Source organism: Corythoichthys intestinalis, chromosome 13, assembly GCF_030265065.1.
Source record: "Corythoichthys intestinalis isolate RoL2023-P3 chromosome 13, ASM3026506v1, whole genome shotgun sequence".
Lineage (NCBI taxonomy): Eukaryota > Metazoa > Chordata > Actinopteri > Syngnathiformes > Syngnathidae > Corythoichthys > Corythoichthys intestinalis.
Window position 1 is genome coordinate 1,098,013 of NC_080407.1, and position 16,032 is coordinate 1,114,044.

General features: G+C 44.7%; 1 protein-coding gene across 3 annotated transcripts; it reads right to left on the reverse strand.

Moving 5' to 3' along the window:
- Positions 1-94: 94 nt before the first annotated feature.
- LOC130928268 (transmembrane and coiled-coil domain protein 3-like) lies at positions 95-11,556 on the reverse strand. Of its 3 annotated transcripts, XM_057854699.1 has the most exons (7): positions 7,926-8,230; positions 3,957-4,083; positions 3,252-3,416; positions 2,950-3,039; positions 2,188-2,867; positions 1,944-2,079; positions 95-1,863 (listed from the first exon to the last, which is right to left on the reverse strand). In XM_057854699.1, the coding sequence occupies exons 2-7, from the start codon at positions 4,059-4,061 to the stop codon at positions 1,561-1,563; spliced, it is 1,479 nt and encodes a 492-aa protein (XP_057710682.1). In that variant the 5' UTR covers positions 4,062-4,083; positions 7,926-8,230; the 3' UTR covers positions 95-1,560. The 3 variants fall into 3 exon arrangements, with proteins under 3 accessions (XP_057710682.1, XP_057710683.1, XP_057710684.1); XM_057854700.1 differs by lacking the exons at positions 3,957-4,083; positions 7,926-8,230 and adding an exon at positions 11,351-11,556; XM_057854701.1 differs by lacking the exon at positions 3,957-4,083.
- Positions 11,557-16,032: the final 4,476 nt, after the last annotated feature.

The window sequence follows — 16,032 nt, forward strand, 5'->3', positions numbered from 1 at the left end:
TGAATAATACATGTGAGGCCAGCCACATCAATGATGGATGATGCACCAAAAGTATTTGCTCTCTTTACCATTCTGAGACGATCATGCATGTGGTATCTTTTTATTTCACTTCCTGATAATGCTTTGCAGTGCATTTAATACAATCATGTACATCAATTACTTTTATTTTATTTTTTTAGAAAATACATGCTCTGGATTATCAACAGAGACACATTTAAAAATGCCAGCTTTTTGTGAAAATTTAGGGGAAAAAAATAAAGAAATGACACCAGAAAATACATCATATTATTTTTGGGGGGGCAGTGGGTTATAAGGGAAAACAAGGCGCCATCTTCACAGTGATATCTGGTTCAAGCTCTTCAGTTAATTTTCCATCCATCATTCAAAGGTTGATGCTGCATTCGGGTCACACTGAACACCACAGGATGTTTCCACTCCAATTTTAAGTAGTGAAGGCCACTTGGGTAGGGTGAAGCATCACCATTTAACCAACGTCATGTTCTTCTGAGTCACTCTATTGTGGATTACTCAGGTTAAGAGTGCAATAAAATAAAAAAAGAAAAAGAAAAGAAAAACAAGCAGGAAGGAATGTAGCAAAAATTGTGTTGCAGTCGGAAACACTTTGAACTGTCAGTGTTGTTGTTCCATCTGCTTATGAATGCAACACAAAATGTCAAAAGGCAGTTCATCACAATGTCGTTTTTTTTTTTTTTTTTAAATCTCGATTTACCGACAATTAACGTGAAACATTGCACACAACAGTACACGCACTTGAGTGAAAAGGAAACTGTGGACCATATGGGACCTAGTAGCTCTTTCACTGTCAAGCCATATCACAGAGTATGTGTTTCGGTAGTTAGTAAAGGAAATTGATCTTGAAAACACTTTTTAACGGCGAGGAGGTCCAATCCATTTTGCCTGGAAAATGCTATTTCCCCACAATTAAACATGTTAGCAGATGAGAAAAGTAAACATTGAAAAGCTCGTCTGTTGCACCACAATTTCATGGATTACAAAGCTGGTAAATGCATCACATCATAATTTAGAAGTTACCTGATGACATGCAAAGAGCGTTACACAAAGTAAACCCAAAATGTCAACAAGTATTTTCACACCAAACAGACAAGAAAAGCACAGAAAAATACAACACACACATCAAACCAGTGAAACTTTCCAAGTACTGTACTGTATTGTGTGTGTGTGTCCTTTGCCTATGCCAGTGAGGTAAAATTTTTGCTTAGCCTAACGTGGAAAACAATGGAAAAGGCAGTAGGCAGCTAATATATTGTCGTCTCAAATCTTCAATGCATATACTTTTTGGACATGTTTTTCTTTAGTGGTATGTAAATTTGAAGCAGACAATTATGCCTCCATTTGTCAGGTAGTGGCATGTAGAGTTGACTTTTTTGCGACCCGCCCCGAAGGCAGCTTTGTGACCAGTTCAGTCTTTAGCTTCTCCGCCGTCAGCAGCTTTAGTGGGATTTCATTTTGTCCCCAGGAATGACCGCAGGCAGAGAAGGCTATCTGTAAACACCTCGTCCCGCGTCTACGCTTTTTTCGTCAGTGCGGCAACAGCAGTCGTTCCAGCGCGCACTGCAAGTGCTCCCAGTTCTTCCACAGCAGCGCCAGGAGGGACACGCCCACACAGGTGAGCGCCAAGTGCAGGCGGCTGCGCAGGAGCGGGGCGGCGAACTTGGCCGCTGTGGACACGCACACCAGGATGACGGTGGCGAAGGCCAGCATGATGTTGATGCACTTGCCCAGCAGCACCTTGGCATCGGCGTTCTCCAGCTGCACCGTTTGCTGCTGTTGCTGCTGCAGCTCCAATTTGGACACCCGCGTCTGGCACGATTCGAGCACCTCCTGAAGGCGCGCCGGAAAATTCGTTATGAGGAACTGTACGGAAACCCGGTTTACGCCGAGCTCTCGGGAGACCGCGTTACCTGGATGTCCCTGGCCCTCTCGTAGGCCTGATACGCCACCTTCTCCTCGATGCTAGCCAGCTCCTGCTTCAAATTGCCGGTCTCGTGCTGATGGAGCTCCGTCAGGTCGTTGAGCTGGTCCTCCAGTCGCTCGTACCTAACGAACAGAAACGGTGCCAAATGGGACCGATTACTAGATGGAGCCTTACGGCCGTCACCCGCTGTACTGCACCTGCCGGCGGGTCACGTTGGGTGCCGTGCTCACCTGTAGCGCTCCTCCTGCAACACTTGCGTGAAGTATCCATAGTCGCGTTTAAACTGCGCGTTGAGCGCCTCGATGTCGTCCCCCAGCTGAGTCTGCGCTTCCCGGATGTCGCGGACCGTCTCCAGGACCTCCGACAGGCGGCCGTCGGGGCGGGCGGCGGCACCGGATCCGGCCGCCGAGCCGCCCGCCGGGTTGCCGTTGGAGTCGGCGGAGGCCGAAGTCCCGGTGGAGCATTCGTCATCGCTGTGGTACTTGCCGGCCTTGGCCACGGCGGTGGCGCTCCCGCTCAGGCCCCGGCCGCCCCCCTCGGCGTGCAGCCCCGAGCCGGCGTCCATGCTTTTGAGGTGCGCGATGTTGTCGGCGCTGCCGTATTTGTTCCGGATGAGGTTGGCGAAGCCGCGCGACTTGTTGAAGAAGAAGGGAGGCGAAAGCGACACGCCCGGCCCGATGGTCTTGACTTTATCAAGCGCGGGGTGGCGGCCCGTGGCGCTGACGTCGCGCAGGCTGCCCTCCTTGCTGTGTCCCCCCGAGTCCCGGGTGCCGTCTTTGTGGCCGTGCTTGCCGTTGGACTCGCTTTCCTTGGCGCGGCGGTGGTACTGCTCCAGCTTCCTCTGCAGCCTGGCTATAGAGTGCACCGACTTCTGGTTCTTCTTCTCGAACACCTGACGGATGCGCACCACCTGGGTGGGGAAATTTCAGCAGGACTTGGAGAATATTCTAAATTGGAAAGAGTCCAACTTTGAAAATTCCCAGCCTGTTCACCTGCTGCTTGTCAGCATTGTTAACAAGCTTCAGGTACTCGGCCACGTTTTGGTCCCGCGCCGTCTGCTCAACCTTGATCTGCTCCGTCACCTAAAACGACAGGTGGGACAACATTCTGAAACTTGAGCCAATATCAGAGGTTCTCAATAGGCGGAATCTGGGCCCAGATGCTTTTCTACATACAAGGCTGCAGCCGTCATGTCATTGGGCAAGCTTGAAGGGATTTAGAACAGTAGTCTGTACATCACTCATGCAAAAGAATATAAGCTAAGCTAGACGGGTTTCACTCAATATCCTCCCACCTTAAGTATCTTCTGCTGCAGGCTGTCGATGCCCAGGGCCCCCTTGTTGAAATCCAGACCCACGCCGCCGCGACCCGCGCCGTCCACCGCGTCCAAGTTGGACTCTGAGCCGCCGCGCCGCATGGGTACCGGGATGCTGAGGACGTCGCAGCCGCTACGATCCGCCTAGGTGGACGCAGGTGGAAAAATCTAAGTGCATTTGTATGCAATTGCTTTTACATTTATATGATAATCTCTCGTTTCTTTACAGCAAGACACTGGGAAATTGTGAAGAAATATATATTTTTCTATTTTTAATTTAAATGAGTGAAAAGTGGATACATATTTTCCCCAGTACAGCAGATGCCCTCATAATGTCAAGGTGCTGCTTTAAATACAATGTAAAACCCTTCAAAATCAGCATAAATTGAATATAGCACGCATGCTGCATTAGTTGACCCTTGACGTTCTTATCTCGCTGCTCTCGGGACAAAAATGGAATTTTAACACCAAACCGCTGCAGGCATGAATCCAGCGTACTACGATTTTTGCCAAGGACTCTCTGTATGTGTGCTTCTGGTACACACCATCGTAAAAATGTGCTATTATTTGAATCAAAACAGGGATAATGTATCACAGAGATAAGATCCGGTGTTCTGAAACAACAGGTACATTTCCACATCATCTCCACTGAGTGTAGTGTAGCTAAGCAAAACGTAGACCTACTGTGTATGAGTGTTTTGATGCTTCCCAACTGCTGCCAATGACACTTTTAGTCAAACGAGTTGTTCCAGCGGCACTGGAATAAACGACAAAGCTGGTACGCTTCATTAAGCAGCCAAAGACATCAACCCTTGTGCCAAAAAGAAGGGGACAGATAGAAGAAGCTGTTCTGTTAAATGAACACGCACATTAAAATGTCCACATCTAAATTACAGCAACACATTTAAATTCAGAGCGCGTCCGGATGAAAACACCAGGAAAGTTCATTAGGGAAAAGGAAAAGGACAGTTTAAGGTGAAACACGCTGAGTCCAAGGCCTCGGGGAAGTCGCGATAGCCCTAAAGTACACTACCCCGTGCGTTCACATAAAAATAACTTACGGTATTAACGGTGACAGACGTCCAGTCCCTGGGAAGGCCGGCCGCAATCGTTGCCCCTCCCAGGTCAAATGGATTGGACGTCTATCGCCGTCAACGGCAGCTACAGAATTAACATTGTGGTTGTAGAAAAAAAAATCAAAACAGGAAGTAATGCGTGTTCTGTTGTGCCGCGGAGAATCAATACATGTGAATCCAGCGACAATTGCGGTTAGTTATCGAGTCGGAAATCAATCAAATGTTGGCAACACGCAGCCAGCTAATATAACAACAGTGACAACAAACAAGATGCTATAATTAAACTGTTTAAACGCTTCACTTTATGATTTTAGCTGATAACATACGCTCCCACGCGTAGCTCGGAATTAAAAAAAACAAATAATACTAAAAAAAAAATGTTGTAATCCCTCCTCTTCTCTACTCTTGTAATCCTGACAGTTTAATCTCGGAAAGATTACCCAGCAACCCGAACTTGATTTTTTTTTTTTTTTTTCTCCCTGAAAAACGCTGAGTCGGCGTGCACTTTTGACCACGCAAAGATGGCAACGTGAGAGAATTGCTGTCCAGCAAATGTTAATATTGCTAAATAATTATAACAACCCACATTTTCAACACTTGTGGCCTCCTGAAGGGGTCCTAATACTTTTGTTTTCTTAGTGGAAGTCACTATTTGAGTGCCAAAATATGAGTGGGAACGTTGTTGTGCAAACAAAAGAAGCTGAAATATAAATCATAATGCTCTAAACCAGGGGTCCCCAAACTACGGCCCGCGGGCCAGATGCGGCCCGCCTCCACATTTGGTCCGGCCCCCTGAACAATACCAGAGAGCATTTTGATTTTTGATTTTGATTTTTTTCTCAATAGTGCCATTTATTTCCTGGCTTTTTTCTGGGAAGAACCCAGAGAGGGTTATTTGGTTATTATAAAATAATAGTGTTATTATTATTTATTATTTTATTCTTATTAAAATGATGTTATATGATATGACATGGTATAATATTATTATTATTATTTTTTTTTTTTTACTTTTGTTCCGTGAAGAATCCAGAAAGGGTTATTTGATTGTGGCTGTCTGAAAAACAATAAATTTTTACATTTAGGCACTCCTGCAATCTTCACACTTTTTCTGTTACAAACTGACCCCGGCCCCTCATCAGAGAAGGGAAAAGTTATGTGGCCCTCGCAGGAAAAAGTTTGGGGACCCCTGCTCTAAACCATCTTGCACTATGAAGGTTGTCTTTTTCGTGCAATAATAATAAGACACACAAAATGTGAACCCAACATTCTGTATTAGTGCAAATAGAGGCAAGCGCCCCCTACAATTTCTACAGATGCTACGAAAAGTGTGTTCATATGTTTTCCTGATCCATTTGTGCCATTTTCATAATCCCATCGAGGCCATTTTCAGATCAAACTAAAGACATGGGCTTTTCACTCTGCCGTGCATAGCTTGTGTGTGTGTGTGTGTGTATCACTTTAACAGGGAGCGTATTTGCGCCTGATTTAATCCACAGCGTGTTACTCACACACTCGACATGGCTGTCGCTGGTGTGTGCGCATCTATGTACGTTGGGATTAGCCCACATGATCTCGTTAATCCTTAGGCATCGAACCCGCGCACCTGCCGCGTGGCCGTGCGAGCGTCGGGAAACACTGGGCCGGTTGCCGTGACAACGGAAATGAATGAAAAGTGAACAGCGGTGAGGCCATCAGTCGGAATGGCTCTCCTGCCTCCCTTTTGTCGCCTCTCGAGGGATGCGAGTGCAAAGTGGGATGTCAGTCAAAATCTATTACACGCTTCTTAAGGAGCGTGAAGGCAACATTTGGTCCCTCGCTGCATCTGTTTAGCACATTGGCTGCCATCGATAGCAATAGAGGTCCCAATAATCGCCGCTCGGTCCAAATGGATTGGCCGTCTATTGCCGTCAATGGCAATATGATAATTCACTGGGGAAAAAAAAATCTTTTAAAAAGAGGTATTTAGTACCTAGAGACATTACTTGGGGCTTCACATTTCAGAAAAAAGGGCACACAAGCACAACACACTAGCAAAATGCACCCTCGGTTTGATTTTCCAGCAGAATCATGTGACTTCTCCCAACCATTCAGCAACGTAAAAAATGAATTCCTCTTCTTCTCCAACTTTACATTCCTTCGACAAGAAAAAAACGTAACAATTTGAAACAATTGGCTCAAAAATGAGCGATCTATCCTTTGCGTTTGTGCTCCAGACCAAGAGAGGGCATCGTCAAATTTGACTTCACCATTTTAGGCAATTTTGGTGCCTGGCCAAAAGTGTCAATGCATCATGTATTTCAAAATACATGCAGAAAAAAATCAGCAAAGTGAATTTAGCACAGCACGATTCAGTCGGGAAAAGCAAACAGCAATTGTTCCAGTTATGTAAACACACACGAGAGCAAACAGGCATTAAAAGGCCATCCATATTGAAGTCCTGATAACAATACAAACAGTCGAGCAAATCCACTTCCTCCAGTTTGTGATCACAAGGAAAACTAACAAGTCAATGCACTCGTATCTCAAGGGAAATGAGACGAATGATTTGGAACCATTCACTCATTTTCCTACTCTCTAATAAGTAGGTCATTCCATAATTGGACGTTTTGTCCAAATGTCAAAGGAAACCTCTGGCCTTCCAAACGTAATCGAGTTGTCCGAGTGAGCCCGAGCGTTACAATCGCATCTTCAAGACTTGAAGATGCCACTCTCATGCTCCCTGAACAACCCTCAAAGGGAGGAAAAGAAAGGTGTACAACACGAAGGAGCAAAATATCATCATGACGCCCCTGGAGGACTCGCTCCAGGAAGATGTTTGTCGTCGAAAACAATGATATCCAAAGGGCTGCCGGGGATGCACTCGGGAGCACTCATATTTCTGGGATGATGTACTAGTCGTGACCTTTAAATAGAGGACTGCTCCAGCTTGATAGTGCAGGTCAACATGAGCGGCTGCAGGGATGTCAACAAAGCACAACATCAACCTGAAGAAAAAGCTCCTTCCTATTTACAGCAAAGACACTATTTGAGTCATCACCTGAACACTGGACAAACCCGTTCTGCTTTGCCTACATGCTTACTGTGCAAGCAAGTCAAGTTTCAACGATAACATCTGCCAGCTGGAACGCAACACCAAAGTCAATGTTTGCGATTTACGTTTTTACAAAAATAATTCTTAGTCTATTTAGGGGAAATTGCATGCATAACGCTGTAATACATGTAGAATAGTGCATTATTACAATGCACTGTTCACGTGCATTTGTCATGTTACCTTATGGAACCACTGTGGCCTGCTTTCAAAAGCAGGTGTCAGATGCCGCTTAGCAAGGTATGACAAATTGTTTGTTTGTACATCATGACAACAAGGCAAACAATTGTTATTAACAGTAATAGCAGGATGACGGTGCCAAGTGGGTGGCGAGTTACCTGATTTGTTATCATCAACGTGGCACTACAGACAAGCACATTGTAATAGCTGCAGTGCAACTTGAATCAACTGTTCGATTCTGATAGAGTGAGAAATGATAGTACTGCACATCAACTTCATTCGAACATAAAACAACAACAAGACGTTTACCATATTAGCGTCGATGGGTTAACCGCAGCCCGCCTTGTGGTAAACTTTTCCCCGCAGTCGCTCCACCGGCTCCGGGCATAGTCTCGGCTCTAATGTGTCCCAGTCTTGGGCTTTAAAGAGGTCCGGTTGAGGGTAGCTTCGACAAAAAACATCTTCGCTTACCGGACTACGCAGACTACAAATCACACTTGTCGGATTCTTCTAGATGCTCCGGTTCTTTCGCTCGCTCGCTCGCTCGCCTGCCAAGCCAGGCGCGCTGAGCGACCCGAGTTCAAGCCGCCTGGAACACCTCGAAACCCGGGTGGAGGAACAAACTCCGCCCGCCGCGTCATCGAAGAGGGGGCGTGGTCGCACTGAATTATGAGCGTCACCACAATAAAACTTTATTCCTGTGCAGAAAGAGGAAAGTTCACGATCCTTTCACCAATAGGTGTTTAACTCAAGGCGCGAGTGCCAAATCCGGTCCGGCATGTCATTTTATATGGCCCGTAAATCATGTGAATGGACTTTATGTGGATTGGAAGGTGGAAAAGCGCTATATAAGTATAACAACACCACCACCACCACCATTGGACGTCCACCGATGTCAATGACTCACAAACATGATATTTAATGACAAATGTTTGCTCAATCCTTGCAAAAGTGTGTGTCTAAAACCCCTAAACATACATATTCTGCTTGAATGGACGTCTATTTTCCCCTGAATAATTTATTCAAATGAGCTCAACAATAGTGAAACCGATTAGTGCGCTTGGTGTAACGCGATCTCTCGGGGCCCACTCTTTGTTAATAATTCATCTCATCGGGCCATTTTGCCACCTGAAGTGTCAGAAAAAAGCCCCTCGAGACTTCTGGTCGTCCTCGCACGTGAACTTTGCTCCAGCCGAGTCCGCGTTACGACACGCCTGAGGCCTCGAGCCCTGTTATTGAAGTCGGACTGATTAAACCGTGTTTTTTCCTCTCGGTGCATGTGTGTGTTGATTGATGGTCCCCCAGCTATGATCAATACTAATAACTTCCCACACTTCCAGTCCATTTCAGCCGCGCATCGATTAGCGTGATCGATACACGTGCGTGAAACAGAGACGGGAGGGACGTTTAACTGTTATCCGTTCTCAACGTAATTATACTACGAGATGATGATGATGCCAAATGTGCGTCAGGAGCCCGCTGCAGAGATGTTAGCGCTATTGTTCTTCTTGTGTTTGTGTTCTTTACCGACTTCCTGTTTCACTTCCCGTCTCCGACCGGCGAGACTTTTACGCCGAGAAGTGAAAAAGGCGGGTCGGGGACAAGGAGCGGGAGGATGTCGGACGCCATGTTACGTGCGTGTGCAGAATGTTTAGGGTGACGATGAGGGTCAGAATGTTCTCGTGGGATTTGGAATGTTTATAAACGGGATCGTGACACTCCAAAATGGGAGGACTGCGCATCATAACTATTATAACAATAACTATAGATGGGAAAGACAGTCAGTCAGACAGATGGTTAGTTGCTTAGTTTGAGGATTGTTTTGTCCTCAAAGGGGATTTCCCAAATTTTATATCATAAGCAGAGGTCACCTGAGTATCATTCCAATTTAAAGATAAGGTGACATCCGCTGAGTGAGCTATGCGGAGGAAGCCAGAGACGGCGAAAGTGTAACACGACGCCGACAAATGACACCGCATCTACGGTGCCAGACGTGACAATTCTCGAGTAAATGAATCGTTTTGTTTTTTGGCCCCAATTTCCTGGTGATATTTGATATTCACTCTTGTTATGTATTCATGAGTTCTGCCATCCAAATCAAGTCAAGTCATTGGCTGCAATGGAGGACAAAGCCGCAAAGGACTCCTCCCTCTTTTTTGCCTATAGCAGCATTTTTCAGCCTCTATTGTGTACTCCTGACAGGGGAACTAAATCACCGTGCATCCTGAATGGACTCGGCAAGAGCGTCAAACACCTTTGTGTCGTCTCTGGTGGTAAATTTAAGACCACGCTGCGCGATGAGCAGATGCGGCGCTGTCACCACATATCACACGCTAGTGATATGGCCTTTTATGCGTCCATTGAAGCCCTTTTTAGACTCAAATGTGGCAGATGCAGCTCCGAAACACCTGCGTGATGGTCGTTAAAAGAACTCAACCAAGGTCCATGGTCACATTCATAAAGAGCTCAAAGTCGGAAGACGATCCAAGAGGTTTTCTTTAAATAGAATGAGCCGAGATTTGAGTTGTGTTGATGGTTATAAGAGTAAGTGTGGGCGTTTTGAGGCCACATCATAAACACGTCACAGGGTGCTGCTGACCTTTGGGCCCTTTTGTCTCGGTCTGAGTGTTTTGAAATTTTCGCAAGGGTAAAGGACAGCTGCTGCCCCGGTGACGCGTGGGCATGATGCCACCGCGAAGAGGCTTCACTATCATCAAAAGAAACGAATAAGAGCAACAAAAACCTGTCTAGGAAATACGTTGATAAGCTATTTGCCCAACAGATATTTGCCCATCTGATTCGTTAAGGTCTGGAAAAAGCGTCTGTTACGTATGCACAATTGTTATTTTAAGCCAATTTATGAATTTGCATCACAAATATACTACGTTTATTCATAGTTGCGTTGACTTTCAATTAGAATCGATGCGTGTCAAATGCTCCTCAATGAGGAAGTGTGGAGGGGGGGCTCTGTCTGGTCGCCATGGCGACAAATTGAGTACTGCATGCATAATGAAGATGAGGGGCCTGTTCAATCGCATTTACTTTATGAAGTTCACCGAGGTATTTAATCACACAAGTGGGCGTGTCTAATCAGCACGAGAAATGCTGATTGTCAGCAATGAGGAATGATTGCAAAGGAAGAAAAAATATTTTGCTCGTTGGTGGTCCGTTCTGGCGTGGTGGGAAAACAGGAAGTGCTCCATTAGCCTGCAGCGGTGACATTGTTTACATCGTTTCCTTCATGAAACCCCATAAATGAGCAAGTCCTTTATCTCAATAGGAAGGGTGGATAATTGTCTTCCATGCAGCACAGATCTGAAGCACTTGTGCTAAAAGAACAGTGTGTTTTGTTCCCAACGCACAAAGACAACAGAGCATACCACGTCTTTGAGCAGGCCTGGCAACACTATGGAAGAAGTGCTACCTGTAGTCCGTACTGAAAACAAACTGTCAACACGAGTGACTTCTTTTGTCTTTTTTTTTTTAACTATGCAGGCTTAGAAAAGGTGTGTTCGCCTGCCTGCATGCCTTTGATCCTTCAACATTCTTGAAGCATGACACAAGCAAGCAAAGGTCAAATGTGGTTGTAAGCATCGCCCCGAACATGGCCAAACTTGCCCGACGCTAGTATCAGCTTCAACACACCCTCGACTTGCATCCACCCTGACATTTTGGTGACTAAACAGAGCCAGGTAAAGAAGTGGGTCGGAATAAAAAGTCAAGGATAAGACTACCTCAGTCACATAGATGAGAGGCAAGGCACTGTGGTTCTTCTTCATTGGTAGAAAGTGCAAAGCGACGAGCAGCCACAGGCGACTTCAGCCTATTTCCCCCGAGCTCTTGTCACACTCTTATTGTGAAATCGTCCGCTTCCTGTGTCGGCACCTGCCAGCACGAGCACTCAGCCAGACGGACCATAAAAGGCACCGGGCAGCCCAAAGCGCTCCCTATCGCCCACCCTCCGGTGGCCTCGGCGCGCATCGTCACGGCAACCGCGACCTCAGACCAAGGATGGTGATGACTGCTCGTGCTGAGTTAGTGAGGGCATCTCCCAGCAGCCTCCAGATGCATCTTTGCATGTATTGTAAACATTCTGTGAAAAATGACAGCTTTAATTAAAGTTATACATGTGTGAGCACGCACGTTTTTCTGAGAAGTAGTTTTTCAGATAAGTATACGTCAATTCTGGCGATCCGTGTAGCTCGATATCCAATTGAATGCCCAAGTTTTTCCAGCCACTCACTCCCTTATGAAACGAATCCTCACCATGGTGAGTTTGAAAATGGCGGCAAATGACTGTCTCTAAGGTGCTAGTCACATGATCTGTTCAAAAAATTATATTGACCCATTATAAAAATATTTTTTCTGTTCATTTCATTCATTGTTGTTGTTTGTTTTATTGCTTTACAACTTTCATAAACATTTTAGCGGCAAAGTCATAATTTAAAATTCATATACACTGTCTATTACACCCAATGACATTTTTCGGCCACAGGCCAATCTCGGCGTATGGACCAAAGCATGACAAATACAGGCAGGCAAACATAGGACATGTCAATGCAATGACAATTCCCAAGATGTGTTTCGCTGGGTTTTTGCACCGATTTTTGTATTTTATTTGACTTTTATTTCTGCAGCATGCATGTTGGCCCGAAACCGATCATGAAAACCGGATTCTGATGTTATCTGCTTTGTCTGTGCCTTTTGTTTTTTAAACCCAAGTTATGTTGTGCTCTTTTTATATGTATGTATGTATGTATGTATGTAGATCTAGATTTTTGAAAGTATTAATAAACATTGCAAAGAAAAAAAAAAAAAAAAAAAAAAAAAGTCCAAAAAGTCACCCACAAAGTCCCCACAGGAGGGCGACCGTGAGACAAGAATTTCGTGTTTTGTCCATGCTTACTTACTGCACGAAAGTGGATGCAGTTGCACAAAGTCCCCACAGGAGGACGACGATGAGACAAGAATTTTGTGTTTTGTCCATTTTAACACATTCCTCAACGTTTATCCAAAACAAACCTACTCTTAACTCTTAGAATTGAATATTGATCATATTTAAGTATTGCAAAGGTATAGGGGCAAAAATAGCATGTTTTAAATGTTATGTTATGAAAACATACCTGGATTGGCCAATCGCCGTCATATAAGATATCTTCCGTTGTCGAAATAAACGGCTGTGATACGAACAAAACGTTTGGTTTTTGATGAATCCCTGGCGTGAATTATAGTGAGAACTAGTGAGAAATTTCTTTGAAAATTGCCAAAACACGAGACTTTTGTCTCAAAAGTGAGGTGCTCTTTATAGTGCAACTGAAAATCTAGAAATATTTACAAACAAAAAAGATCGCATAATATTGATCTCAAAGCTGCCCTCCTGTTGATGTTTGTTGGAACTACAACTGGTTATTTGGTGAGTAACCGCACCGCAGCACAATACACCTTGCAATACTGCTCTCTTGTGCAGTTTTTAAACTGCAACTGGTTATTCACAGAGGAAATGCACTTTATGCCTTTAATTCCCCCCAAAAAAGAGCACATTATTTGTTGTTTCAAAGCTGTCCTCCTGTGGGAATATTTTGGACCTGTACAAGTATTAGCGTGAAATTACATTTTTATTCATGACAAACGCAGACTAAACCACTTAAAGCCATCTTGCCTTCATAGATGTCTAATCAGTCACTCTCCCCCCTCCATTACGTTAATGTAAAGTGAAAATAAACCATCGCTTTAACGAATCCAACCAGATACCAATTATGTACTACTGTATATTTGTTCTGAATTTAACAAGGCGTTTTAGCATGAAAATACGTTTTAATTCATTACAAAAGCCCACCACACCACTTCAAGCCATTTCGCCTTCTTAGAAGACATCTAATCAACCACACACAGTAATGTAAAGTTAAAGTAAACCATCGCATTAACCAATGAAAACGGAGAACAACTACGTACTATATTTATTCTGAATTCAACAAGACAATTTGGAATCAAAATTACGTTTTCATTCATTACAAACAGCGACCTCACAACTTCTCTTTTTTTGTTTTAGAAGATATCAAGTCAACCATTCCCCCTATTGGTAAACATTTGGCTTGCTAACCTACTCTTTATTGCCTTCCTGTGGTCACCGTGGGTAATTACACGCCACGGGAATGTAAAATGAACGTAAAGATGTAAGTAGATAGTCTGCAGGCTAAAATAGTTTTGTCAAATATTTTTACTGCCATTTTTGTTTTGGATCTTTGGCTCGAAGGACGTCGACGAGCGCCTTGCAGCCTCTTCCACTCCTGCCAGGACAACAGTTCTGAGAGAAGAGGGAACGGTCAGACATTTTTATTTCAATAATGTTTCAACATTTAAGACAGTTCAAGTGGAAGTCGTTTGTCTCACAGGTGGAGGATTTGGCAATCCGCCTCCATGACGGCAAGGAGCCCTGCACACAAAATAAGAAGCAGGTGAGCTCTATGCAAATTGAGGGGAAGGTTTACCTGCTTACTTGAATGCCGCTTTGGGTGGCCTGCCTGGAAAACAAAAATATGTTCAGTTCAATGTTTAAAATGTTAACATCCGCCATTTTGTTTTGCAGCGTGCTCAAACCCTGTAGACGTGGCCTCCCACGTCCATCTTGATGAAATCAAACCAGGTGGCTCTCGTGACTGCACACAAGGGGAAAGGGTGGGGGGGACTATTAGAAATGGCCATCGCAAATGATTTCAGGCGTCCTTACCTTGGACATTGCATCTCCTCGACACGTGCTGAAAGAAATTAAAAGACTAAATGAGATTTGCAGGCGTTGGTGCATGTGTTTGCTTGTTTCACCTGTGATCCGAGGCGGACATCTTGACAGTGGCCTGCAACAGAAAAGGTAAAACAATTGGTAAGCTAATTCGGTCGTTTAGAATCAATTTGCCCATTCGCTTTAAGATGAGAACCTGCGGACAAAATTAAGAATACTTGATTAGTTTTAATGATAATCGTGAGTTTTCCCCCGCAGTTTACCTCCTTTCAAACGGCGCTCTTGTCCACAGATGTCGGAAATATTGGCGTCAATCCTGTGAGGAGACAGTGCAATTTACTCACAGAACATGGTTCGACGTATTTAAGTTTGTACCTCATTCAGTTAAACGCCTGCATTTGTTTGTGGTCGTCGAATGAATGTCTTATTAGCACGCTCTTGTTCCCTCGAAGTAGACCGCCGCCGTCCTGCAAACAAAGCTAAATAACACGCTGGCGAGCTTTTAGCACGCTCAAAACGTGAATTAGTGGCAAAAAGAAATGAAAAAGTAGCAATTGGGAGGTTAAAGAATTATTTAGATGACTTACTTTGTGGTAATGTGCGGAGCGCGGCAATCGGGTGGCGACGAGAGCTGGCAGCAGGTTGGAAAAGAACGAGTGCTCAATTTATTGCAGCTTAAATACGTTTCCGGCAATGACGTCATCGTTAAAATAAAAAGAAATGAGAAAAAGGAACGTAAAGTCTACATCGAGTGAAAAAAGTGGTGAGGAAATTAAAGACGAATATTGCTGGATGCGAACCCAGTCCGCTCGCATGTACGGTCCAGACCTTAACCACCAGGCTATGCTGAAGATGACTTAATCACTATGTGTTTAATTATTAGACCTATACTACAGTATGAACGAAGTTCCTCATGGCTAAAATAAAGGATGAATATAACTTCCGATTCACCGCCGAGTGTGAAGCGTTGGTTGAATGGTTACAATCTTTGACATTGGTCTGATCATATCCGAGTTCGTATCCTGTGAAAATTATATAACTGATTTCAGTTCCTGCATTTATCTTGACTAATGCAGGACTATGTCGGAATCGAACCCGACTTAACTGGGTGGAAGTCAATGTTTTTAACCATTTGGCCATTTCGGATCGGGTTCCGCGGGAAAATTAACCTAACCCTACTCCGAAGTAGCACCAGGAGTCCATACTACAATTGGTAATAGAATTCCAGATCACCGAGATCAGGGGTGGGCAAACCGGTCCTCGAGGGCCGCAGTGGGTCCTGGTCTTTGTTCCAACTGATTCAGCACAAACAGTTAAACCAATGAGGTTTCAGTGGAACCAAGAAGCACCTGACTGCAATCAACTGATTGCACTTGTAAGAAACCAGGCTGGTGAAAGGCTGTTCTCATGATGGGTATGAACAAAAACCCGCACCCACTGCGGCCCTTTGTGGAATAGTTTGCCCACCTCTGACCTAGATCAACATTTTGTCTTCTTTCCTTCCACACGTTACACCCACCCAGTGCCTACAACTGAGTCTCTCCATCCTATCCTTCACTCATGTTACTCCATTTTAGTGAAAGACCTCATCCCTGACCTGGACAGGGCATAACACCTTATTCATTCATTCATTCATTTTCCATGCCGCTTTTCCTCACGAGGGTCGCGGAGGTGCTGGAG